At 47.4% G+C, this 27,692-nt stretch overlaps 1 protein-coding gene across 2 annotated transcripts in view; it reads left to right on the top strand.

The window, feature by feature from the left end:
• COA8 (cytochrome c oxidase assembly factor 8) overlaps window positions 1-26,203 on the top strand; it is a 36,840-nt gene extending 10,637 nt beyond the window's left edge. Inside the window, exons 2-5 of one of the 2 annotated variants that reach the window (XM_060003858.1) lie at window positions 13,505-13,702; window positions 14,413-14,476; window positions 22,530-22,620; window positions 25,485-26,203. In XM_060003858.1, coding sequence (XP_059859841.1) covers window positions 13,505-13,702; window positions 14,413-14,476; window positions 22,530-22,620; window positions 25,485-25,590 — 459 coding nt within the window. In that variant the 3' untranslated portion in view covers window positions 25,591-26,203. Of the gene's footprint in view, window positions 1-13,504; window positions 13,703-14,412; window positions 14,477-18,662; window positions 19,247-22,529; window positions 22,621-25,484 lie in introns of those variants that run through there. The other variant, XM_060003857.1, reaches the window with a different exon arrangement.
• Window positions 26,204-27,692: the final 1,489 nt, after the last annotated feature.

The raw sequence follows: 27,692 nt of genomic DNA, 5'->3' as shown, positions 1-27,692 counted from the left end.
TTGTTGCTTTCAGTAATTTTTCTTTGTCTTTAATTTTTGTCAGCTTGATTACTATGTGTGTCAGCATGTTTCTCCTTGGGTTTATTCTGCCTGGGACTCTCTGCGCTTCCTGGACTTGGCTGGCTATTTCCTTTCCCATGTTAGGGAAGTTTTCGACTATAATCTCTTCAAATATTTTCTCGGGTCCTTTCTCTCTCTCTTCTCCTTCTGGGACCCCTATAATCCGAATATTGTTGTGTTTAATGTTGTCCCAGAGGTCTCTTAGGCTGTCTTCATGTCTTTTCGTTCTTTTTTCTTTATTCTGTTCCGCAGCAGTGAATTCCACCATTCTGTCTTCCAGGTCACTTATCCGTTCTTCTGCCTCAGTTATTCTGCTATTGATTCCTTCTGGTGTATTTTTCATTTCAGTTATTGTATTGTTTATCTCTGTTCATTTGTTACTTCTTCTAGGTGTTTGTTCTTTAATTCTTCTAGGTCTTTGTTAAACATTTCTTGCATCTTTTCGGTCTTTGCCTCTATTCGTTTTCCGAGGTCCTGGATCATCTTCACTATCATTATTCTGAATTCTTTTTGGAAGGTTGCCTATCTCCACTTCATTTAGTTGTTTTTTCTGGGGTTTTATCTTGTTCCCTCATCTGGTACAAAGTCCTCTGCCTTTTCATTTTGTCTGTCTTTCTGTGATGTGGTTTTCCTTCCACAGGCTGCAGGATTGTAGTTCTTCTTGCTTCTGCTGTCTGCCCTCTGGTGGATGAGGCTATCTAAGAGGCTTGTGCAAGCTTCCTGATGGGAGGGACTGGTGGTGGGTAGAGCTGGCTGTTGCTCTGGTGGGCGGAGCTCAGGAACACTTTAAACCGCTTGTCTGCTGATAGGGCTGGGTTCCCTCCCTGTTGGTTGTTTGGCCTGAGGCGACCCAGCACTGGAGCCTACCTGGGCTCTTTGGTGGGGCTAATGGTGGACTCCAGGAGGGCTCATGCCAATGAGTACTTCCCAGAACTGCTGCTGCCAGTGTCCTTGTCCCCACGGTGAGCCACAGCCACCCCCTGCCTCTGCAGGAGACCCTCCAACACTAGCAGGTAGGTCTGGTTCAGTCTCCTGTGGGGTCGCTGCTCCTTCCCCTGGGTCCCGTCGCGCGCACTACTTTGTGTGTGCCCTCCAGGAGTGGAATCTCTGTTTCCCCCTGTCCTGTTGAAGTCCTGCAGTCAAATCCCACTAGCCTTCGAAGTCTGATTCTCTAGGAATTCCTCCTCCCATTGCTGGACCCCCAGGTTGGGAAGCCTGCCGTGGGGCTCAGAACCTTCACTCCAGTGGGTGGACTCCTGTGGTATAAGTGTTCTCCAGTTTGTGAGCCGCCCACCCAGCGGTTATGGGATTTAATTCTGTTGTGATTGTGCCCCTCCTACCGTCTCATTGCAGCTTCTCCTTTGTCTTTGGATGTGGGGTATCTTTTTTGGTGAGTTCCAGTGTCTTCCTGTCGATGATTGTTCAGCAGTTAGTTGTGATTCTGGTCCCCTTCCTTTTTTTAAAGCAGTTTATCTGGGGCTGCTGAGGGGAGTCTGTCCTTTGGAGTTTCTCAGAGTCTGGATTTTGCTGATTGCGTTCCTGTGGTGTAATTTAACGTGGTCCTCTGACCTGTGTGTTTCCTGTAAACAGACAGCTGCACTCTACGGCCTTGACCTCATGTGGATTTGACTTTTTTATTTCTGAGAAGACTGCTTCATTGGTTATTGATTTTCTGATGTTAAACCAACCTTGCACTCCAGTATAAACCCAGCTTGGTCCTGATGCGATGGCCCTTTTGTGTACTGCTGAATTCAGTGTGCTGCTTTGTCTAGCATCCGTCTAGAATGACAGGCTGGGGGCGCCAACCCTCCAGAAGGGAAAGGCTTTCAGTTCCCATCCCAGGAAGGTTAGGACTCTAGACCAGGAAACACGCCGAGAACGCTGAATCTGGCCAACCTTTGTTCCGTTCACTGTTGCCCGTTGGCTTCCCCAGTGTCTGGCAGTGAAACTTTAGCTCAGAGAGGAGCTTTGTGTTGTGTACAGGCACTTCTGGGAAGGAAGGCACTGGATAAAAAGGTCTCCCACTCCAAATCCCGGCTTCTAGAAGGACAGGCCCCAGGGTGGGAGTGTGCTGGCAGAGCTCTGGAGCCTGCTGCAAGGCAGAAGGGATGGAGAGCCAGGCTGGGCCTGCAGAGCTGAACAAGGAGAGGCCTGGTGTGGGGCTGCCCAGCCTGGCAGTTTACAGTTACAGAGAAAAAACTGGAAGGTTCATCACCACCCCACCCCCCAGTAATGAAAACTCAGTGTGACCAGTAAGAACATGTGTGGCCCTCCGCGGAGCTGTCAGGTCTGGCACGCCTTCCCACGCACATCCCTGCCCCTCCAGGCCTCAGGAAGCTGTGCACTGTATGCTTTTGCTGTAAGAACCATAAATTATGGTAATTATTCAAACCTCAAAGGGATTCTTTCTTTTCCTCCCCCAAGCCCCTTCTTCTCCCTTTTAAATAGCAGTTCTTGGGTGAACAAAGACAGAATGTATGTTTATAGGGGAGAGTAGAAGGACTACTTCTGCCATAATTGAAGATGCAGTCTCTCAAATTATAGTGGAAAACTGAGGATGATTGAAGGAGTTGGTTCACAGAGTTCACATATGAACTGTAAAGTAGTTTGTAAGCAATAACTAAAAGATGCGTGTGGGAAGGTAACTGAATACCCCGGCTCCTCTGAGCTTGCCTTGGTACGCATGGGCAGCTGGGGTGGCTTCTTTAGCATTTCTTGATAGGGAACCTGTAAGAATAGATGGGGTACAGTTCTGGGAGATAGTAAGGCAGGTAAACAGGTGCAGTTAGGGTGGAACCTGCCCCTTTGTCTCCTTGCTGCTGGCAGAGCTGACGTCTCCAAGGGGTGTTGTGCAGCCTCCCCAGCTTGGAGGAGGGGAAGGAACCCCATCTTGCAACAGAAGTTCACAGCAGGGGACCCAGGCTGGCTCCGTTTCTGTCTCCACTCACTGGATCCCTTTGTGTGAATCACCTTCAATTTCTAAGAATATCTGAATACAACAGATGCAAAGGCTGTGTGGGAAAAGTCCAGAAATACTTGCAGAAAAGTAGGGTTTTTTTCTTAAAAGCTTTTTTTTCTTCTTCTTTTTTTTTCTTAAAAGCTTTTTTAAAAGAAAAGGAAAATGTGGTAACCATATATTATTCTTAGAATGATGGATAAAACATTAAAGATCTATGTGTTACGGTCCTGCCATTTTTTTTTTTTTTTTTGCGGCACGCGGGCCTCTCACTGTTGTGGCCTCTCCCGTTGCGGAGCACAGGCTCCGGACGCGCAGGCTCAGCGGCCATGGCTCACAGGCCCAGCCGCTCCGCGGCATGTGGGATCCTCCCGGACCGGGGCACGAACCCGTGTCCCCTGCATCGGCAGGCGGACTCTCAACCACTGCGCCACCAGGGAAGCCCCTGCCTTTACTTTCTAAAAAGGATTTTTAAGTCAGTCTAGTATCAAGTCAGTATATTTCAACCCTGCTGGCGAGGAGCATAGTTTCAGGTCTTAGGTAGCAGATCAGGATGCCTTTCTGCTAGTGGGGCCCTATCACTTTCACACACGAAGGATGAGTTCAGTCCCTTCTTGGGGACTTGCTGGCCCTTCATTTAGAACTTTCCACTCTGGCTGTGCCTCTTACGGCTCAGCTTTGCTTCCCAGTGACAACAAGAGAGACACTCTTTAGAAGAACTAGACAAAAGTAAAAATGGTCAAAGATAAAGATGTTTGAGTCTGCAAGAAGAAATGAAATAGCCATGCTGAACTGGTCAGTAGGGTGTAGTAGACCGGTGTGGAGTGTGAACTGGCCACGCAGAGGTGACAGCTATGCCTAGGCTTCTCCCCGTCTCCCTCTGTCCCTCTCCAGCAGCCGGTCAGCCTGGCTTTCCACTTCCCCTGCAGCTCTGACGTGTCCATCTGCAACAGTGCCTCCCTGTTCTTCCACCACGTGTAAGTCGTACTCCAGAACACTCAGCCACTCAATGTGCTTCTGCTTCTCTGATTATACAGCCTTTGAGAGTTTACTGGAAGACCTAGAAACTCGTCAAGAACTAGCAGTTACATAAGGAACACTCTTGGCGGTGATGGCTTCTGGCTCCCTCAGAACTTCTCAACATTCTGGTGCTAGTTATCAGTGATTGCCATATCGAGTTAAACTTTGCTAGGGACTTCCCTGGTGGTCCAGTGGTTGAGAATCCACCTGCCAATTCAGGGGGCACGTGTTCGATCTGTGGTTGGGGAACTAAGATCCCGCATGCCACCGGGCAACTAAGCCCTCCTGCCACAGTTACTGAGCCCACGCGCTCTGGAACCCGTGCGCCACAACGAAAGATACCACATGCTGCAGCTAAGACCCGACACAGCCCAAAATAAATAAATTAAATAAATAAATATTTAAAAAAATCTTTGCTAGATGTTTCTCCACCAAATCGTTCACGTAAATCAAGCTTTTTGAAGATGAAGGGATTTCTCTGCATAAGCGTAGAGAAAGTGAACAGGAAAGATTTTTAACAACTGGGAAGAACATTCCTCCAACAAGTGCTTGTTACAACCAGAGAGATGCAGTTTCTGCCCCCATGGGCTTGCAGTCTAGTGGGGGAAACATGTGTTTCCTCACGTCACCAGGGGGCTCAGGATGCCCTGGAGATGCGCCATGGAGCCTGAAGCCAGTGAAGGGGACGAGATGAGAGGGATTCAGGGAGGACATAAGTAGAGTTCCCGAGGACGGTCAGAAATCAGCTGTCCTGTTATTAAAGGAAGTTCCGGTGGGTGGACGGGGAAGCAGAGATGGGGCAGGCCTGGCCTGCTAGACCACAGTGAGGATTTTAGACTTTATCCTGAGGGTAATGAGTAGTCACTGACGGTTTTTAAGGAAAGAAGTAGCACGGTTAGGTTGAATGATTTGGAGCAATTGCTCTGGCTGCAGTCTGGAGAATCGGTGGGTGTAGGGCAGGCCTCTGGAGGCACTTGGAGCTGCACACACTAGCTGACTGCAGAATTGAAGTGGAGCCTTCAGCCTGCCGCGGAAGCCGGAGGCCCGGGGCAGCTGGCACAGGAGGTAGTCGGAGCCGCTGCAGGTGCAGCTGTTTGAACCCTTCAAGGGCCTGGTGGGAGGGTGCCAGAGTTAAGTGCTGCTTGGGCCTGGAAATCTGTAAGCTTATTCCCTGGGCCACAGAGAAGAAGGCTTCTCAAAAGATAGTACTTGACTCCCTTTAACTTTCATCAGCTGTAGGCTCTTGCATCTTCTGCAGCTGTGAGAAAAATTCATCTTAATAAAAATGTTTGCATCAGTCATGAAATAAGCTAGCATGAAGCACGGAGAAGGTTTTAGTTCTAGCAGCTTCTTCTCCAGAAGTCTGAAGGTAATAAAAGAAAAAGTAAAATAAAGTATTGGAAGCAGCAGAGCCTGCTAATATTCATTGCTCAGAAATGAGGCTAATTAGAATTCTTACGGCAAAAACTGCACACAGAGTATTTTAGAAAATATTTTAAAAAATTTCTTTTCCTCACTAGTTTTCTAATACACACACACTTATATTTGCTTGTTCTAGACGACAATAACTACAGGAAACAAACTTTATTATGTTGATAATTTTGGACGTTCTATTAAGTTTCTTCTATATCCTCATAAATATCTTTAGGAAAATTAAAAACATTTTTAGGCATTTAAACTAATGGTGTAAATTTTAGCTCTCTAAAGAGTACTGAAGGGACTTCCCTGGTGGTCCAGTGGCTAAGGCAACGCGCTCCCAATGCAGGGAGCCCAGGTTCGATCCCTGGTCAGCTAACTAGATCTCTCACAGTGCAACTAAGAGCCAGCACAGCCAAATAAATCTTTTTTAAAATAAAAATAAATAAATAGTACTAAACGGTAACAAAATAAGCCACCCCGAAATAGGCCACTTTGGCATAAAGATTATTTTGAGCTAAAAGCACTTGAAAGACAGCAGGTGCAAGAAGGGCACTGTGACCGCCCCCTTTTCTTCCTTTAGGCAGGAGATAAACCTCCCGCGTGAAAGCTGCCTTTCGTAAATCAGGAACAAAATGTGTTCTTATCACCAGAGAGCGAAAAAGGTCTGTGCAAACGGGTCTTGGTAAAATAACTCTTACCTTCCTTTAGTCTCCCCATAGATTTTAGTCTCTCTTCCACAGTGGGAACTTTTTGTTCAGCCTGGTATATAGGCAGTTGGGCCTATCTGCTTTTTGGGGTCTTCATTTTCCTATGGGTGCTCCCATGTGTACATTAAAAAATCTATATTGTTTTCTTTTGTTAATCTGTTTTATGTTAGTTTGACTCTCAGGCCCGTTTAGAGACTCTCAGAGAGGAGAGGAAGAGTTTGCCTCCTTTACTAAAGGTTGGATTATAACTATCTCTGCTTCTGAGGTTATTTGCATCTATTTCTACCATACCTATATGGCAGAAATAACATATAATGGTATTTCTGCACATCTTTTCCCAACTCCTTGTTCAGTAACATCACGTTGCTAGCTTGAAGTTGTCCATGGTGGAAGTCATTGCACTATGGAAATTGGCAAATTTTCCAAATCAGGGCTTGACTTACTGTTTTGTTGATGGTCCAGACTTAGGAAAGTGAAGGATGAAATGTTAGTACACTTGACCCTTGAACAATGCGTGTTTTTGAACTTCGCAGATCCACTTACGCTCAGATTTTTTTCTGTAGTACTATATACTCTCAGGTTGGTTCAGTCTGCAGATGTGGCACCTCTGATATGGAGGGCCGACTGTAAAGTTGTATGCAGATTTTTGACTGTATGGAGGGTCGGCACCCCGACCCCTAAGTTGTTTGAGGGTCAACTGTAATGTGGATTAAATTAAGTAAGAAGTATATCTTGGGACTTCCTGGTGGTCAAGTGGTTAAGACTCCATGCTCACAATGCAGGGGCCCGGGTTCGCTCCCTGGTCAGGGAACTAGATCCCGTGTGCCACAACTAAGACCCGGCACAGCCAAATAAATAAATAAATACTAAAAAAAAAAAAAAAAAAAAAAGTAGTGTATCTTGTCGGTTGACATCATATTGTGAATAAACCAAATTGAGAAAATATTCTTCCAGTATTTGAAAGCTGTTATCCATTTCATCAAAGAAATCATTTGTGGACTTCCCTGGTGGCGCAATGGTTAAGAGTCCGCCTGCCAGTACAGGGGACACGGATTCAAGCCCTGGTCTGGGAAGATCCCACATGCTGCGGAGCAACTAAGCCTGTGTACCACAGCTAGTGAGCGTGCACTCTAGAGCCCATATGCCTAGAGCCCGTGCTCCTCAACAAGAGAAGCCACCGCAATGAGAAGCCCACGCACCGCAACAAAGAGTAGCCCCCGCTTGCCACAACTAGAGAAAGCCAGCGTGCAGCAATGGAGACCCAACGCAGCCAAAAATAAATAAATAACAAAAGAAAGTCATTTGTGTCCTTGACAAAGAGGTGAGGTCAGTAGGTCTTGTTCACCCTTAATTAATTAATTACAAAAAAAAATCATTTGTGTCCTTGACAAATAGATGAGGTCAGTAGGTCTTGTTCACCCTACTTTTTTTTTTTTAATTAATTAATTTATTTTTGGCTGCGTTGGGTCTTCATTGCTGCACGCGGGCTTTCTCTAGTTGCAGCGAGCGGGGGCTACTCTTTGTTGCAGTGTGCGGGCTTCTCATTGCGGTGGCTTCTCTTGTCGAGGAGTACGGGCTCTAGGCGCGCGGGCTTCAGTAGTTGTGGCACGCCGGCTCAGTAGTTGTGGCTCACGGACTCTAGAGCACAGGCTCAGTAGTTGTGGCAGGCAGGCTTAGTTGTTCCGTGGCATGTGGGATCTTCCCTGACCAGGGCTCGAACCCGTGTCCCCTGCATTGGCAGGCGGATTCTCAACCCCTGTGCCACCAGGGAAGCCCCCACCCTACTTCTTAATATCAAATCACCTTTGTGTCCTAAGTATTATACGCTTACTAATTAGTCACCTGCAACCAGGGTTTGGCTATTAATACCAAATTTAGCAAAAATCAGTGAAGGAACTGCAATGAGATACCACTTCGTACCCGCTAGGATGGCTGTCATTTTAAAACATGGACAATAGCAGGTGTTGGTGGGAATGTAAAATGATGCAGCCACTTCGGAAAACAGTTCGGCAGTTCCTCAAAGTGTTAAACAGAGTCACCATATGACCCAGCAATGCTACTCCTATATATACACCCAAGAGAATTGAAAACATATGTCCACACAAAAATCTGTACACAAACGTTCATAGCAACATTATTTATGATAGCCAAAAAGTGGAAACAACCCGAATGTTCTCAGCTGATAAATGGATAAACAAAATGTGTTTATATCCACACTATGGACTGTCACTCAGCCATAAAAAGAAGTGAAGTATTGGCAACACATACTACAGCTTGGATGAACCTGGAAAACATGTTCGGTGAAAGAAGCCAGTCACAAAAGAACACGTTGTATGATTTCATTTACATGAAATATATAGAACAGGCAAATCCATGGAGTCGTGGTTGCCAGGGACTGGGGGAGGGGAAGAATGGGGAGTGACTGCTCTTGGGTACGGGGTTTCTTTCGGGGGTGATGAAAATGTTCCGGAATTAGTAATAATAGTTGCCCAGCTCTGTGAACATGCTAAAAACACTGAATTGTATACATTAAAAGGGCTAATTTTATAGTAATACTGTTTTTTAAAAAAATATTTATTTATTTGGCTGTGTAGGGTCTTAGTTGCGGCATGTGGGATCTAGTTCCCTGACCAGGGATCAAACCCAGACCCCTGCATTGGGAGCGCGGAGTCTTAGCTACTGCGCCACCAGGGAAGTCCCTGTAGTATGTGAATTATATATCACTAAAGTTGTTAAAAATTAATGAAAGCGGTTTGTGAGAATCAATCGGCTATGTAAAATTTATGAGGAAAGGTATCGTATGTTTTATTATTATTTGTAAAGTGTGTGCTGCACATCCTGATATCAGTGAAGTTATAACCACATGCGTCCCCCAGCCATTAAACATTTAAGGGCACACCACTGCCCGGGGGGCGGCTCCATCCACTGGTTCCTCAACACTGTCCCCAGGCCTTCTCCCGTTCCTCTGTCCCTGCAGCCCCCATACCGCCACAGCCTCAGAGAATGGCTCTTCCTCTCCACCCCCTCAGAGTGGTCATGTCCCCCCAGAACAGGCCTGAAGGACCCTTCCTTGCATTCCCCTGGGACCTCCTCCAGCTTCTTAAGCTCCATTACTGATGTGTAAATTTGAGTGAATTTTAGGGCATATTCTACTTGTCACCAAATCTTTAACTCATTACTACATAGGTTCTTTTTAGTGATGGGACATTTTCTATCAATTTTTTTTTTTTTTTTTTGGCTGCGTTGGGTCTTTGTTGCTGCGCGCAGGCTTTTCTCTAGTTGCGGTGAGCAGGGGCTACTCTTCGTTGCGGTGCACGGGCTTCTCATTGCGGTGGCTTCTCGTTGCGGAGCATGGGCTCTAGGCGTGCGGGCTTCAGTAGTTGTGGCTCGTGGGCTCGGTAGTTGTGGCTCACAGGCTCTAGAGCCCAGGCTCAGTAGTTGTGGCTCACGGGCTAGTTGCTCCACGATACGTGGGATCTTCCCGGACCAGGGTTGAACCCGTGTCCCCTGCATTGGCAGGTGGATTCTTAACCACTGCGCCACCAGGGAAGGCCTCTATCAGCCTTTTTTTCTCCCCAGTCAAATGCTGTATTCTGGGCTTCCCTGGTGGCGCAGTGGTTGAGAGTCCGCCTGCCGATGCAGGGGACACGGGTTCGTGCCCCGGTCTGGGAAGATCCCACATGCCGCGGAGCGGCTGGGCCCGTGAGCCGTGGCCGCTGAGCCTGCGCATCCGGAGCCTGTGCTCTGCAGCGGGAGAGGCCACAACAGTGAGAGGCCTGCGTACCGCAAAACAAAACAAAAAAAAATGCTGTTTGCTTTTACCTAATCTGTCAAGGGTCCTTAAAATTTTGAAATTTTGTTTAAAAGATACTTTTCTAGAAGTGTTTTGAGAGTCTGAGGGAATCATATGTACTTTTCAACATTTCCTGCTCATTCACTTATTCTAGACTCAAAATAATTTTCTAAATAGTAAGCATTCCTTTTTTTAAAAGAATTATTTATTTATTTTTGGCTGCGCTGAATCTTTGTTGCGGCCCTCAGGCTCCTCTGGTTGTGGCGCTTAGTTGAGGTATGTGGGATCTTAGTTCCAGGGATTGAACCTGGGATCGAACCCAGGCCCCCTGCACTGGGAGCGTGGAGTCTTAACCACTGGACCACCAGCGAAGTCCCCAAATAGTAAGCATTCTAATGCTGAGCTGAACATGCCACAGATTTTTAATAAAATATTATAAATGCCAGTGTTGTCCTAAAGTCAGAGCTATAATGTGTTATAACTCAGAAACTCTGTGTTCTCAGGTGTAAGGAGAAGCTTTTTGCATGAGCGGATGTCCCTGCATATTTTGTAATATAACTTGACCTGCTGAACTCTGAGCGGTGATGGCAGAGCTGATGTAACCTCCTCAGGTGTTCTGTGGTCTGAACTATCCTCGCTAGGTGGCCACACCGAGCTTTGTAACCCACTTCCCGACCAAACCCGCTGCTATCCTTGTCATGTTTTAAATTCTTCCTATTTTTAAACTGCCTGGGAATTTAGAAGACTTAGGAAGGTCATAGCATCCAAGACAAGGAGAGGGCCGACGGGTGGTGCTGCATCTAGCAGTCTCCTTCAGTTAATGCCAAGTTCTTGGGATGTTCCGTGTAGGTTGGTGGTGCTGAGTGGCAGCCGTCAAAGCGAAAACTAACTGACTGTGTTTCCTGAAGAGTGACTTGGTTTCCTTTCTCAGTCTCCACTTGGTTCTTTACTCTAATTGTCCAGGGTTGAGTCCAGGGACCAGAAGATGGTCAGACCCACACCAGGGAGAGGAACGCTGAGGACTGTACACCAAGCTGAGCTTCTGCTTGGCCTCTCCTTTCCTCCCATGGTGCTCCTGCCACGTGAGCCATTGCAAAACACGCAGCTGCACCTGGTTATCTGCATTAATTTGTGAAATGATTAGCTATTAAAGCTACGTTTTTCAAGTGAAATTATAAGTAAGCTGCTTACTGATAGAAAAAGAGCTGCTTTATCTTAAACTTTGCAAACCCTGCATCTCTATTTTTAGTTCCTTGGAAGTTGCAGCTTATAGTGGTGATAGTGAACTACTGAAGTATCCTAAACGAAGGGCCTTCTAAATGCAGAAGAACTGTTAATTGTGCTCAATATAGTAATTTTGTATCTTTGTAAGTTTTACCACTCTTTTAATTGACTTTATTGGGGTGTAATTTATATATAGTAAAATGAATGCACCCATTTCGAGTTTGATGAGTTGTGACAAATGTGTAAATCTGTGCATCACCACCCCAATAAGATCTAGAACATCACTCCAATCCCCTCCACCCCTCACTCTGGGCTACCATTGATCTGATTACTTTTTCTAGAATGTCACATAAGTGGAATCACATAGAACGTCCTCTTCGGTGCCTGGCTCTTTCGCTCTGTATGTTGTTTTGAGATCTGTCCGTGTTCCACCTGTCAGTGGCTCACTCCTCTGTGCTGCTGAGTAGTTTTCTGGTTGTTTCTGGAGGGAGGACTGGCGGGAGGCACTCCGATGTTCCGGAGGTAGACGTCGTGCTCAGTAGAGCTTTTGCTTTTTTAAAATCGGAGGACAGTTAATTTACAGTGTTGTGTTACCTTCGGGTGTACAGCAAAGTGATTTAGTTATACATTTTCCATTATAGGTAGAGCTTTCTTTTTAAAAAATAGGGTATAAGAGATTTCCAAACTGAATGTTATTTCCCCCCATGGACTGTGGTTACATTGATCTTTTAACAGACAAATGGATAGTCTTTTAATTACTCAGCTGATCTCTTTATTTTAATATCAGGTTTATTGAAGTCCAGTTCATATATAGTAAAATTCACTCCTGGCAGACATGTACGCCACAATTCAAGGTATCAATCACTTTCACCACCCCAGAAAATTCCTTTGTAGTCACCCCCTTCCCCTACCCCAGCACGTGTCTTTTCCAGGATGTCTTGGGAATAGAACCATCCAGTGTGCAACCTCTTTGGTGTGGCCTCTTCAATCCGCATAGTGCCTTTGAGATTCATCTGTGTTACCTGTAGTCTCCTCTGTTGTCGAGTAGTGTCCGTCACATGTATATGCCGTGCTGTGTTTTTCTGTTCATCAGTGGAAGGGTATTTCAGCTAATTCCAGATTTTGGCAGTTATACATAAAGCCACTTTAAACAGTCATATCCAGGTTTTTGTGCAAACATGTGTACTCATGCATCTTGGATAAATAACCTGGGAAGGGGCTGCTGGATTGTATGTTAGGTGTGTGTTTAATTTTATAATGGACTGCTGACTTTTTTCCCAAGTGGTTGTATCATTTTGCATCGCCATGAGGAATATTTAAGAACTCGATTGTTTTATGTCCTTGACAGCAGTTGTTTTGGCAGATTTTTTTTTAGCCATATTAATAGGTGTGTAGTGATATCTCATTGTGGTTTTGATTTGCATTCTCTAATGACTAATGATGTTGAGCTTTTTTTTTTTTTTTTTTTTTTGTGGTACGCGGGCCTCTCACTGTTGTGGCCTCTCCCGTTGCGGAGCACAGGCTCCGGACGCGCAGGCTCAGCGGCCATGGTTCACAGGCCCAGCTGCTCCGCAGCATGTGGGATCTTCCCGGATCGGGACATGAACCTGCATCCCCTGCATCGACAGACGGACCCCCAACCACTGGGCCACCAGGAAAGCCCGATGTTGAGCAATTTTTATGTGCTTTTATTTGTCATCTATATATCTTCTTCGGAAACTTTTATTTAAATATTTTGCCCAGTTTTATATTGGGTTGTGTGTTTTCTTATTATGGAGTTTTGAAAAGTCTATATATATTCTAGAAACAAGTCCTTTTACAGATTTGCATGTATTTTCTCCCAGTCTGTGGCTTGTCTTTTCATTTTCTTAATAGTGTCTTTAGGAGAACAGAAGAGTTTAACTTTGGTGTAGTCCAGTTCATCTATTTCTTATTTTGTGGATTGTGCTTTTGGTGTTGTGTGTAAGAAATCTTCGCCTAATCCAAGCTTGTAGAATTTTTACTGTTTTAGAAGTTTTATAGTTTTAGATTTTACATTTTAGGTCTTTGATCCATTTTGCGTTAATTTTTGTATATGATACAAAGCACAGGTTGACATTCTTTTTCCGCCTTGGGATGTTGAATTATTCCAGCACCATTGCTGAACATGTTTGGTGTAGTATTAATGTGAATGCTATTTATTATAGTTCTTTTAATTTGGATATTCCCTGGCACATAGTCCTAAAAAGAGGAAGCTGACAAGGGTCTTTAATAAATCTGGACTGCTCATTTCATAATACTAGAGATTCGTTAAGTTGTATAGTAACGCCACGCGTTTTGTTAAAGGTCTCAAGATTCTGCCCTCCAAGAAAATCTTGCCATGATTGGATAGGACCCCCAGATAAATATTCAAACCTTCGACCTGTTCACTTCTACATCCCTGAAAATGAATCACCATTGGAACAAAAGTTAAGAGAATTAAGACAAGAAACACAAGAATGGAACCAACAGTTCTGGGCAAACCAGAATTTGACTTTTCTTAAGGTAAGTTTAGGTTTCGGGTCAGAATGAGAAATAATACAGTTGGCCACTTGGGGGTGCTAAATCTTTAGCATCTGCTTTGCCTTTCAGTTATTTGGCAGCATCTCATTGCCTCCGCGCCATACATACGTATGTGTGTATATATGCGTAGAATTTTAAAATCAGTATGTAACTGTAAAGAAGAAATATTGATCATTCACAGAATCACAGATCTTGAGACGTTCAAGGAAGTAAAGAGAGTAGCAGAGCCAGAACCAGAACTGCAGGTTCCACATGTATATACGCTTGTGTGTGTGTGTTTATGAAATTATGGGTGTCTGGGATGTGTTGTCATTTTTCCTGAGAATTCAGGATTCTTAATAGCATACTCATAAAGAAACTACGAGAAAGGAGTATAAATATTGTAATCCAGAAGAAAGACTTAGGCGACACATGTTTATCCCTTTGGGCAGGCTAAGTCAAGTTGCATTTATCTTATTCTGTGGATTTATAAACAAACAGTGCCTCCCAAAGGTTATTAAATATCTCATTTTCAAATCCTATTTCAAGCATGAAACTTTTAACTAAGCTCAGATGGTTTAAAACAGGCTTTGAGATGGGCCACTTCTCAGGAAATCCACATCCAGATTTCTCCAGAACACTGAGAGCTGTGTCCTAGCCAAGGAAAAACGGAAAGATGAAGAAAGGGAATTCTGATAGCTGTCTTATTTTAGGAAAAAGAAAAATTTATTGACTCAAGACTAAAAGCCAAAGGCCTGGAACTGACAGCTGAATCAGGTGAGTGAGTTCTTTTTCTGCCAACACTGGTTTTGTTTGAGTAACTATACGAGAAGGTGTGAAGAAAGAGTATTAGGGCCTCCCTGGCCCTCCAGCGGTTAAGACCCACACTCCCACTGCATGGGGCGCAGGTTCCACCCCTGGTCAGGGAACTAGATCCCATGTGCCTCTCGGCACAGCCCAAAAAAAAGAAACGAAAAAGAAAGGATGTTGAATGAAGTAGAGAAGCTCAGGGGGCAGGCCATGGCTCCAGGGGCAGGCGCTCTGAGGCCGTGTCCTCGGTGGGACGCACGTCTGTCCTCCTCCCGCTCCCTCTCCTGTCTTTGGGTGAGGTCAGCCCTCTCGTCATTTTGGGTCATTCTGATCGATGACCTCTTTCTGACCTTTGGGCTTATATCCGAGGTCCCATGGCTTCAGCAGCCTCTGTCTCTTCTGCCCTGGCTTCTCTTCCCTGCTTCCTGATGGCAGTTCATGGTCCCACTGGCCATGAGCCGGAAACTGCAGAGTCATCCTGGAAGCCCCTCCCCACCCCTTCATCCTTCATCTCTCCACCAGATTTACCTTTTAGGTGTTTCTCAGCACCTTTGCTACTCCCTGTCCTTTTTTTTAAAAAAATAAATTTATTTTTATTTATTTATTTTTGGCTGTGTTGGGTCTTTGTTGCTGTGCACAGGTTTCCTCTAGTTGTGGCTTGCGGGATTTAGAACGCAGGCTCAGTAGTTGTGGCGCATGGGCGTAGTTGCTCGGTGGCATGTGGGATCTTCCCGGCCCAGGGCTTGAACCCGTGTTCTCTGCATTGGCAGGCAGATTCTTAACCACTGCGCCACCAGGGCAGTCCCTACTCCCTGTCCTTTAAACATGGCTTTAATTCTCTGCCTATTGCAGTATCTTCCTAATTGGTTCCCTGGCCCCCAGTCTTTAAATCAGGGGTCATTAGACTTTCTGTAAAGGGCTAGATAGTAAATAGTTTAGTCTCTCTGGGCCATATGGGTCTCTCCTTCAACTGGTCAGCTCTGCTGTTGTCCTGTGAAAGCAGCCATAGAAAATACGTAAATTAATGGGCGTGAACGTGTCCCAATAAAACTGTAGTTACAGAATCAGCTGGTAGGCCAGACTTGGCCTACAGGCTGTCGTTTAGCAACTCATGCCTAAGATCCATTCTTTGCAGTGTAGCCAGTCTGTTCTACCCCAAATGCAGTTCTGACAGTTGCCACTCAGCTTAGGTTTTTCGATTTCCTGTGACGACAGAGTGACAGCCGTGCTCCTCCTTCTGGATTGGAGGCCTGCCCGGCCCCTGCCTGTTTTACTTGTTTTACCTGTTTCGTGTCTTGTTCCCCAGGCTGCGCGCTTCATGTGTCAGGGATGCAGACTGCATTCAGTTCCCTCTGCCTACGGTGCTGTCCTTTCTTTTGGATGGAGAATCTAGTGCTCAGAATAACCTTTAATCATTTTCTCTCACTGTTGATGTTTGGCCTGAATAAGATTTTGTTCTGTTGGTTAAACAGGTGTCTACTGTCAGAACATTCTGATGGAAAATCTGAAATCGTTGACCCCCAAAGCCAGGTCTTTGTTGGGCTAAAGCACTGTGACTCTACCTGCTCGTGGTAGCCTTGCCTGGGCTCATTAGCATAGAGGTCTGGGGAGGATGGAGTTAGCCCCATGCTGGGCCCAGTCGTGTGCTGTCTGCTGCACGGGCCCCGCTGAGGGTCTGGGAGGGCAGGAGTGAGCAGGAAAAGGTGCTATGTCCTATCAGTTTTTGTTTGTTTTTTGTTTGTTTTTTGGGGGGGGGCAGTAAATATTTTAATTTTATTTTTATGGTGACAGACAATTTTCAAGTTTACTTCCTTTTTTTTTTTTAAATACAAAGCTAAACCACAAACAGGTACAACCAAGACATTTTATCTCCCATTTACACACTCCCATTGAATCCTCCTCCAATTGGCTGGCCGCTGAGCAGGCAAGTGTGGGGTGAGGGGAAGACTTTCTTAGGTAGCACCGTCCTTAGGCCAGGGGCCGGGGCATCGAGACGAGGACAGGCTCTCATCACGAAGCACAGAATGAGAGCCCCGACCTCAGGACTGTGCCCTTTGCACATATGTTCTGTTTCATTTCCCATGGTGAACCAATGAAGTAGGTGCTGTTACTTTTACCATTTTGTAGATGAGGATCCCGAGGGCAAGTTGTTTGACCAAAGTCACAGAGTGAGCAAGTGGAGGGGCCTAGGTCCTGACCTGGAGAGTGGGTTCCCAGGGAGGCCCACGGGCCACTGTCTTCTGTGAGTATCATGGGTTCCTACTGATGGCGTTACTGAGTGTTGAAAGACGGGCCTTAATTAGATTTCAGATTAGTTTGGTAAGAAAACAGGAAAGAGTATCTTGAGGAAAGGACTCGTGAAGGGAGGTGCCCGCTCTGTCAGCTGTTTAAACAGTTACCAGGCTGCAGTGATGGAACTGGGGGCGGGGGGACAGGTGTGTCACCCCCGTGGGCCAGAGCACGCATGTGTAAAACCTGAGTGCAGGGGTCTCGCAGAACCCAGGAAAGAGGAGTTACATTTAATAAATGATGTTGGAGAAACTAATTATTTTAGGCCCAAAAGGATAAATTTAGATTCATGCTCCCTGTAATACAAATGTATTCCAAACGGATGAAAAAGTTAATTATTAAAAATCAGTTGTTTATGGAGTAAAAAGTTAAGTACATCGCTCCTAGTTGTAGAAAGTCTAACGATAAAAGTGACCCTCCATTATCTGGAGGAGTGATGATTCCCTGAGCTTGACAGTAAAGGTAGAAAGATTCAGGAACGTGAAAACTGACAATGTCTGGATTAGTCAGGACTCCCTTTGATCTGTCCTCCTGGAAAGGAGAGTTTGCTGAGGGGACACGAAGTGGCTCAGACCCAGGACCAGGGGAGAGCCGGGCCCAGGCACGGCCTGTACTCAGACGCCGGCACTAGAGGGAACCCAGGACATCTCCCTCCTCTCGTTTCACCTCCTCTCTGCCCCACTGCTTCAGCCTTCTGTTGCTGTAAACAGGCTTTTTCCACCTCTCAGTTTATACCTCCCAGGTCCAAGGAAGTAGCCAGACTGAGGCTCTGCCCAGGCGGGGTTCTGTTGAAGGAGTGAGGCTGCTCCACAGACAGTGCCCAGCAAACCCGAGGGCCAGGCAAAGGGGTCCACGTCCAGGAAACACATTAAACGTGACCGGCAGGTGGCGGGAGGCGTTTGTGGCAGAGATGAAGAGGCGTGTGGACTTTATGAAAAGCCTTAACAAATTTGTAGAAATAGCAAAACACCTGCAGATGAATAATGTGACTACAAGGAAAAAACTCCTCAAACTAAATTTCACAGTGTGTATTAAAACAGCACCCAGGCCTTGTTTTATGCTCGCTGAACTCAAGATGTTTCCCAGCTCCTTCTCCAGAAGGATTTAGTTGCATGAAGTACGCATAGGCCAAGAAGCGGGGAAATTATGGCCACTGAGTATCTAAGAATTCATCCTGTGGGAAAACATGGGAAGATTCACTCTGTTCTTGCAGCATTGTCTCTCACTGCCAAACAGTGGAAAGTGTCTCAATACCCGGCCACTTCAGGTTACATGAGGCTGAGGTGGCCCACTGCGCACTGGATGCTCACTGGAATATTCTGCAGCAGTCTAGGAACATTGTTGACTTAATTTCAAGTGCGAGAAGTAGAATGCCATGACGTCAGCGCTGCCTGCCCCCGATCAAATCTCGTGTAAGCAGGCAGTGCTGTGGGAGGGCTCTTGCCTCTAGTTTCTTTCACTGCTGAAGTGTTTATGCAGCTGGAGTGGGTGCTATCAGGATGGATCTACTTTAAGTCAGCTGGTATTTAAGAAGCACCCACTCGGCTTTCGGTAAACGCGTAATAGATTAGATTGTCCTGCCTATCGTTCTTAGTATTACTAAAGCTCAGTGTCACACTGCAGTGCTGACAGGTGTGGAACCTGAATTACTTAGCAGACATTTATGGTGCGTCTGCTTTACGCTGAGCGCCACCTGGGAACGTTTGGGCAGGACACCAAACTAGACCAGTAGCTGAAGGTGGCACCCCGACCTGTCCTTAGAACCCTGGGGCGCCTGCTGTTCTGCCAGCGGCAGTGACGAGTGCGCCCCTCTGTGCCAGACCCGTCCCACCTGCCGCCCTGACTGCGACTCGGTTTGTCTCAGAGCAGCCTTATGAGGTGTGCTGTTGTGATCTGCGTCCTGGAGCCCGGAGAAGCCACAGCCCGGCTGCAGGGCCGGCGAGGGACGGAAGCCCGGCTCGTGGAACCGCTGCCTGCGGGGCCAGGAGGACACGGCCCACCTGCTCAGCTCCTCTCGTCAGTGTGAGAGGCAGGGGAGGCCAGCTGGAGGACCGGTGGAACCTGCTTGCAGCTTAGGAGACGCCGTGCTCTGGGGCCAGCATGCTGGCCCCGCTCCCTGAAGCGAGAGCTCCGTTTGTGGCGCCCGCATCGCGCTCCAGCCCTGTTCAGCCGCGTCTCTGCCTCTCCACACCCTTCATTTGCTCTGCCCATGCTGCTCCCCTTCTCCGCCCTGTGGAGTCCTAGCTGGCTGTCACCTTCCCTGGGAGCCTTCGGCTTCCCTCCCCGCCGCAGCCAGCTGGTTGTCCCTCTCTTTCCCCGATCGGCATCCACCCCTTGATTGATTCCAGGTATTTATTGAACACCTGCCACATCCCATGCTAGTCCTGGGGACCAGCTGGGGACGAGACAGAGCCACGGCCTCGCCTTTGTGGAGCAGACCTCCTTGCGTGGGCCGGGAGGGTGACCAGCAGACAAGCAGCTCGGTGAACGCACTCTGCACTCCCGGGGTGTCGACCGCGGGGGAGAAAGAAGCCGGGGGGAGGGGAGGAGCGGCGGTTTCGCAGAGCGGGGGCATAGGGGGAGGTTGGGAGAGGGTCTTCCAGGTGGAGGTCTCGAGGGCCAGCAGGAGGCCGAGTCAGAGGAGTGAGGACACATGGAATCGACTGCTCTTCACTCAGGCGCTGGGGGTCCAGGTGACTCGTGGGGCCCTGCTCAGGCTGGCTGGGAGGTGGCCCTTCTGTCTTCGTGGGGGACAGCCACGCTTGTACTGTGCGGTCTGCATTTGCCTTTGTGCTGTGTGAGTTCAGGGTTGGCCACTTTCCCTCCTGTTTCTGTAAAAATGTGCCCTGGGGTTACCTTCCCAGCTCTGTCTGTGTCTCCCCAAATTCCTGGTGTGGTTGAAGTGTCAGCATCAGCTTTGCAGCCAGGAAACATGGCCTCTGTCTGGAGTCCTGGAGAGTGGACTAACCCCGGGGGGAGCCAGAGCGGGGACCTCTCTGGATGGGGGTGCTCTGCAAGTGCAGGGACCCTGGGTGCGATGCCTGTTTGGAGCTTGGGGCTTCTAAGCCAGAGGGCTCTCTCCCTGCGGTCTCATTCCTTCGCCCCTGAGCCGCTGCAGGGTGTCCTGAGGCTGGCCCCTGGCCTGCTGTACCATCCCGAGTCACAGGGGCCCTACTGCCCGCTTGGCAGGCTGTGGTTCCTATCCTATGTGGCCTTTCAAGTCTAGTGAGAGTGTGGAGGGCAGGGGCAGCCCTGAGGGTGGGCGTCACGGTTGGCATCTCCTACCACAGAGGCTACCAGGTCAGTCCGTGTGTGTCGCCAGTCCCCACCAGCACCTAGTGTGTTACCGGGTTCAGTGTGTGCGCACTGATGCGGAGTGGCATGGTTAGGCTGCTGTCTGCTCCGGGCTGCGTTCTACTTAGGAAGCACGTCGTTTTCCTTATGCTGATATACTGGTAGCTCACAGTCTCCACCCAGAAACTTCAGAAAGCATTGGCCTGTGTGTGCTGAAACACATCCCACACCTATGTATATATCAATTGTGAAGAAAACTAGTTACACTGTAACCATTAGGGTCCAATGGTAGAGGAAGGTATTTTTCCCCCTTAAATCTCTTTTTCTTTACTGAGATATAATTCACGTACCGTAAAATTCACACTTTTTTTTTTTTTTTGCGGTACGCGGGCCTCTCACTGTTGTGGCCTCTCCCGTCGCGGAGCACAGGCTCCGGACGCGCAGGCTCAGCGGCCACGGCTCACGGACCTAGCCGCTCCGCGGCATGTGGGATCTTCCTGGACCGGGGCATGAACCCGCATACCCTGCATTGGCAGGTGGACTCTCAACAACTGCACCACCAGGGAAGCCCCAAAATTCACACTTTTATTATTTTTTTTGCGGTATGCGGGCCTCTCACTGTTGTGGCCTCTCCCGTTGCGGAGCACAGGCTCCGGATGCGCAGGCTCAGCGGCCATGGCTCATGGGCCCAGCCGCTCTGCGGCATGTGCGAGCTTCCCAGACCAGGGCACGAACCCGTGTCCCCTGCTTGGCAGGTGGACTCTCAACCACTGCACCACGAGGGAAGCCCATTATTTACCATTTTTATATCTCCTTTAGAGAAATGTTTATTCAAATCCTTTAAAATTGGGTTATTTTAAAGGATTTAATCGGGTTATTTCTCTTTTTATCGTTGAGTTGTAAGAGGTCTTTACATACTCCGGATATTAGACCGGTACTAGAAGGATGATTTGCAAATATTTTCTCCCATTCTATAGGTCGTCTTTTCACTTTTTCACTAGTGCTCTTTGAAGCACAAAAAGTTTAAATTTTGATGAAATCTGGACTTTCCTCGTGGTGCAGTGGTTAAGAATCTGCCTGCCAACCCAGAGGACATGGGTTCAATCCCTGGTCCAGGAAGATCCCACATGCCACGGAGCAACTAAGCCTGTGGGCCACAACTACTGAGCCCATGTGCCACAACTACTGAAGCCTGTGCGCCTAGAGCCTGTGCTCTGCAACAAGAGAAGCCAGTGCAATGAGAAGCCCACGCACCACAACAAAGAGTAGCCCCCACTCGCCATAACTAGAGAAAGCCTGTGCGCAGCAGTGAAGACCCAACACAGCCAAAAATAAATAAATAAAATAGATAAAATTTAAAAAAAATTTTTTGGGATGAATCCAATTTATCTATTTTTTTCTTTGTTTGCCTGTGCTTTAGGTGCCATATCTAAAATGCATTGCTTGATTCAAGGTGATGAAGATTTGCACGTGTTTTCTTCCAAGAATTGTATAGTTTTATCTCTTACATTTAGGTCTTTAGATTATTTTTGTTTATGGTGTGAGATGGGATTCAGCTGGTTTTTTTTTTTTACATGTAGATATCCAGTTGTCCTAAGCATCGTTTGTTGAAAAGACTGTTTGTCCCCATTGAATTGTCTTGGTACCCTTGTCGAAAATCACTTGCCCATAAATGTTTGGGTTTAGCTTTGTTCTATTGATCTGTAAGCCTGTTCTTCTGCTGGTATCACACTGTCTTGATTACTGTAGCTTTGTAGTAAGTTTTGAATATAAGAAGTGTGAATCCTCCAACTCTGATTTCCTTTTCCAAGGTTGCTTTGGCTACTGGGTTTCCTTGCATTTTTATATAAATTTTAGGATCCACTTACCAATTTCTTTTTTGTTTGTTTTTTGGGTTTTTTTGGCCGCACCATGCAGCTTGTGGGATATTAGTTCCCCAACCAGGGATTGAACCTGGGCCTTCGGCAATGAGAGCACAGAGTCCTAACCACTGGACCACCAGGGAATTCCCTGTCAATTTCTGGGGGGAAAAAAAAAAGCCAGCTGGGGTTTTGGTAGGGTTTGTGTTGAATCTATATGTCATTATGGGAGAGTGTTGCCACCTTAATGGTATTAGGTCTTTGAAACCGTGAACATGGGATGTCTTTCCATTTATTTAGGTCCTTCACTTCTATGTTTTGTAGTTTTTAGTGTGTAAGTCTTATACTTCCTGTCTTAAATTTATCCTGTCTTTCATTCTTTTTGATGCTGTTGTAAATGAAATTGTTTTCTTAATTTTGTTTTCAGATTGTTTATTACAAGTGTATAGAAATACAGTTGATATTTGTATATTGATCTTGTATCCTGCAACCCTGCTGAACTCATTTGTTAACTCTAATAATTGTTTGGAGAACCCTTCCCCTTAAGTCTTAATGTTTAAGTTGAAATTAATTTTCAGGTAAAAAAGCAACATTGAATGCAGAAGAAATGGCTGACTTTTACAAGGAATTTTTAAGTAAAAATTTTCAGAAGCACATGTATTACAACAGGTGGGTGTCTACATTTTTCCTGAAAGTTTGAATATCACAACCATATTGTCTATCTGAATTTAACATTTGTGTTTATATTAAAGGTAGAAGTTGCTATCAGCTTAGTGTTTGCACTTCCAAATAAAAATGACAGCTTCAAGTTACTTGCATGGCAGCCCTAAAGCAGCTTGCACCCCTAGTGCGTAGACAGTGGGTTCACAGCACTTCCCGCTGAAAGGAGCCTGGACTCCATGGAGAAGCACAGTCTGAGGCAGGAGCAGCACGAGAGGAGTCGAGACATCTTGTGTTTGAAAGAGAGGAAGCTCGGAGCCCAGTGGGGTCGTGTGAGAACAGCACAGAAGGCGACTCGCGGGGCTCCCGTAGGCCAGAGGCGAAGCCATTGCAGCCACACAAAGAAAATGATGACGGCTGTGGATTAAAAATCTATCAAATACACTAACATCTTTGCGATCATAATGACACTGAGTGGCTCACAGGCACCGCGGGGTATTGCTAGGCAGCCAACCCATGGTTCTGAAAATCCATTAGTGAAGGAGCGCCTCCAAAGAACAGTCACCTCTCCTGCCTTTCCTGCACCGACTGGATTCCAGGGTAGCCAAACGAAGGAGCATTTTTCTTGGTAGAAGAATGACAGCTGACGCAGGAGTGCTGGAGCTAGATCTGGGCCTGATCACCCCGCAGCTGCTAACCGCTCGGCAGCAGGGCTGATGGGCACTTCATAATGGACGGGTCGGGCTGATCGCACCTGAACCCCTGGTTCCTCTTCGCACTGTGCGGAGTGGGGCAGCGGCCTGCCTGCACTTCTGTGAGGTGTCCTCACCAAACAAGGGGACTGCAGTCTGGCAGGCCTCCAGGTCTAATACCAGGTTACAGGAACAAGATAAAAGGGTGTGTTGGGGGGGTGGAGAGAGCAGGTCACAGACTGTGCTTAAATCGTAGCCTGAAGATACAGTCCCAGATGTTGGAAATTCTGCAAGACAGAGGATCCGGTTTCAACCAGTAACTAGGATTAAAAAAAAAAAAAGGACAGCTTAAAGTTATTTGCATGGCAGCCCTAAAGCAGCTTGCACCCCTAGTGCGTAGACAGTGGGTTCTACATGGGGGAGCTAATGTTATAGGATAAAAGAGGCTTCATGCAGTGTGCAGACAATCCTAATACAGACAAACCACCTATAAGAAGGTATTTTTGACAATCAGTCAAAGAAAACCGAACAGTGACTGTGTATTAGGTTGTATAGATAAGTTATTGTTCATTTTATCAGATACAATGATGGTATTGTGGTTAGGTGTTTTTAAAAAAGGTTTTGACAATACATAGTGATGTGTATTCCTAGGTGTGACGACAGGACGTGGCGTTTGAGATTTGCTGTGACGTTCATAGGGCAATGGCCACGCCGGATGGGCGGGTGGGGCAGGGTCTAGACAGTGGGGTGATCGTCGAGTCTGGAGGAGCTCTTGAGTGACAGTCTGGCATAAAGCCCAGTCCTGCAGCGTCCAGAGTCTGTTGCTAATGCTGTCATGTGTCACTCTGAACTAGCTGAGTTATTCAGTCAAGCCAGTATTAGTTAGATTTCCCTGGACCTTTGATTTCTGGCGTGGACACGGCATGTTTGCATCTTGCTTCCCCTCCGGTAAGCTTGATGTTTTCCGTGTGGCACTCAGAGTAGAGAGAGGGTCGGACAGCGGTGGAGCCTGCGCGCTCCCCCTCTGTGCCCGCACCACCTCCTGCCCCTGCTTTCCTTACGGAAGTGGGGACAGCTTAGTTTGTCTTTTCCACTCTCCCAGTTCAGGTTGTCTGTATCGGTGGAGTGGAATCTGGCTTTTCCCTAGTAACCTAAGAACTTTAATCTCGGTGGGATACCAGTTTTCTTTTTTCTGGAAGCCTTTTTTATTTATTTAGGGCATTGCTTCCCATTTATAGCATCATTGAAGTGGATAGAAACGTAAGGATCGTTCTCGTGTGGAGAGGGGTTTTCTGTCCAGCTGTGCAAAGGCTCCAGGAAACGGGCATTTTTGCCTCTTGCTACTGCTTCACTCAAGCCCTTGGTTATTCTCCATTCTTCTATGCTGAGATCCAGTCAGCCGTTTGAGTCCAGTCTGGAATAGCAGTTCCATGTCCCTCATTAGCTCATTTGGACCCAAAGCACTGGCACTTGCTGGCATTTCAGCTTCCAAGGGCTCAGCACTGAGAGTCTGGAATGTGTGCTTTCCGTTGTGGAAACTTGCCAAGTTTTGCCCATTCAGCTGCTGACAATGTGGTGAATTTGCAAGTTCTGACATGTTCTGTAGAGTAATTCACAGGCAAGTGAGCCTATGACAGCGTGTAACTCCATCCCAGTATTTGTATGAGAAGTTCTGGAATATCCCTTTCGAGACACAAGTTACCCAAAAGTTCAGATCATCAAGAAAAAGAAGATATGAAACTTGATGATGTTGGCACCTGCGATAAGTTAGCTTCTCAAGATGGAGTGCTTTTGTCATGTGCTTCTTCTGCAATTAAGGTGCCAAAGCCTGGAGGGTCCCCACTGAGTTCTTGCAGAGCCCCCAGTCCGTCTCTGAGAGGTTACGCCCCCATCGCTCTACAGTTGTGTCTCCGAGAGAATGCCGCTGGGCTCTGGGGGCCCCAAGGCTTCCGAGAGCTCTTTCTGTGTCTTCTAGCAAAAACTGAGGAAGGCTGCAGCAGCCTCCAGGAGTGGGAAAAGCGGGTCAGCCTGATGAAAATCCGGGTGGAAGGCAGGCAGGCTTTTACGGGCAGTCTAGCTTTAAAGAGGGCGGGGAATGGCAGAGATGGTGGGGAAGGGTGGAAGAGGAGACAGTCGGATGCCTGAGCGTGGGTCACGTGTGCTTGTGCTGTTCTTCTTCAGGGACTGGTACAAGCGTAATTTTGCCATCACCTTCTTCATGGGAAAAGTGGCCCTGGAGAGGATTTGGAACAAGCTTAGACTGAAACGAAAGAAGACCAGCAATTAGGAGCCCACCCTGACCCACCCGCCCAGCGTCTAAGTTTCCACGAGAAGCAGCTGCTTACAGGAGCTCGTTTTACGAGGGCTCTAAGAGCTGTGTGCGCAGGGCAGGCTGGGAGGACGCGGGTCCTGGTGCGCTGTGGCCCACGTGGCTCCGTCCTGACTGTGGATTCCAAGCTGGCTCTTGGTCATGGAAGTGATGTTAAATAAAACCCAAGCACTGTGCGCCTGTTTTCTGTGTTTTTGAATCATACCAGTTTGAAAGAGAACAATATAAAGATATTAATAAAATTTCACTTGAAAAATTTGACTCTACTGATAGGAATGTTTTGGAGTGTTACCACAGCCTCACCTGACCAGTGAGCCCTGGTTATTGGAGGGCCCCGGGTCCAGGCCCTGATGAAGCGCAGCTGTCCTGGGAGGCGTCCGGACACAGACCCGGAAGCAGGTGCGGCTCCTCCAACAGGCCCCAGGGGACTTCTCTCCATTTATTCCAGGGAGGCAGAGCCTGTTTCCAAGGTTTTCCGGGACAGCTTGCTGTGGCTCGTGTCCCTCTGCTTCAATTCTTATAAAATCAGCATTGTTTGAAATAGGATTACGTGGTTGTAAAATGATGAGGCTCACTTTGTACTGTGTCCTGGAGCCGTGGCGGGGAAGGGGTGGGGGGACCTGCCTCAGCAGCGGGGAAGTGGCCTTCAGAGTCAGGGCACAAGGTGTCCTCTGAGGACAGATGAGACATCTGGATTTTACCAAAAGCCACTTGGCAAGCAGTTTTTATTCCAAAACGGGATGTGACAGTAGAGTCGAAAGGCTGGATTTTTTCTGTGGTTTATAATCTGCTGCCCCCGAAGATGATTTCCAAGGAGAAATTCCAGAGACCAGAGGAAGCACATCATCCCACCCCCACCCCACCCCAGGCCCTTAAGGGCCACGCGGATGGACGAGGGTGATGCTGAAGAGGAAAGCCGAGCGCTGGGCGCCACTGAGCGCCGTGGTTCCTGGCGAACCCTGTGCGGTCCATCAGCTCCGTGGGCTGTTAACCCAGGTGTCCATGGAGGTCCCCAGGGAGTGGAGTGCATGCACCAAGCAGCGTGGGACACGAGGCTTCACAGAAATAACCCCATCTCACGCGTCACGCCACTGCCTCTGCTAAACACAACCTGTCACCAGCACATGTGACACTGTTTGCATCTGCAAAGGAATGCCAGCAGAGTTAGGGGACCAGGTTGGGCCCCGGTTCCATATGAGTGAGCCCAGAGGCATGAACTGTTCTCTAGCTTTTAATTCTTTTTTTTTTTAAATTAATTATTTTATTTTTGGCTGCATCGGGTCTTAGATGCGGCACATGTTGTGGCATGCGGGTTTTCTCTCTCTAGTTATGGCGCATGGGTTCCAGAGCACGTGGGCGCTGTAGTTTGCAACATGCAGGCTCTAGTTGAGGCTCGAGAGCTCAGTTGCCCCACGGTATGTGGGATCTTAGTTCCCAGACCAGGGATCGAACCCACGTTCCCTGCATTGTAAGGAGGATTCTTTACCGCTGGATCACCGGGGAAGTCCTTCTAGCTCTTTTTTTTTTAATGTATTTACTTTATTTATTTATTATTTCTGGCTGCATTGGGTCTTCATTGCTGCACGCGGGCTTTCTCTAGTTGCGGTGAGCAGGGGTTACTCTTTTTTGCAGTGTGCGGGCTTCTCATTGCGGTGGCTTCTCTTGTTGTGGAGCATGGGCTCTAGGCACGCAGGCTTCAGTAGTTGTGGCATGTGGGCTCAGTAGTTGTGGCTCCTGGGCTCTAGAGCACAGGTTCAGTTGTTGTGGCTCACAGGCTTAGTTGCTCCGCGGCATGCGGGATCTTCCTGGACCAGGGATCAAGCCTGTGTCCCCTGCATTGGCAGGCGGATTCTTAACCACTGCACCACCAGGGAAGCCCTCCCTTTTTTAAAAAAAATAAATTTATTTATTTTATTTATTTATTTTTGGCTGCTTTGGGTCTTCGTTGCTGCACGCCGGCTTTCTCTAGTTGCGGCGAGCAGGGCTACTCTTCGTTGCAGTGCGTGGGCTTCTCATTGCGATGGCTTCTCTTGTTGCGGAGCACGGGCTCTAGGTGCGCA

The sequence above is a fragment of the Delphinus delphis genome, chromosome 2, assembly GCF_949987515.2.
Source record: "Delphinus delphis chromosome 2, mDelDel1.2, whole genome shotgun sequence".
NCBI lineage: Eukaryota > Metazoa > Chordata > Mammalia > Artiodactyla > Delphinidae > Delphinus > Delphinus delphis.
The sequence above is the reverse complement of the archived record's forward strand: the minus strand, read 5'-3'. Positions and strand labels throughout refer to the sequence as shown.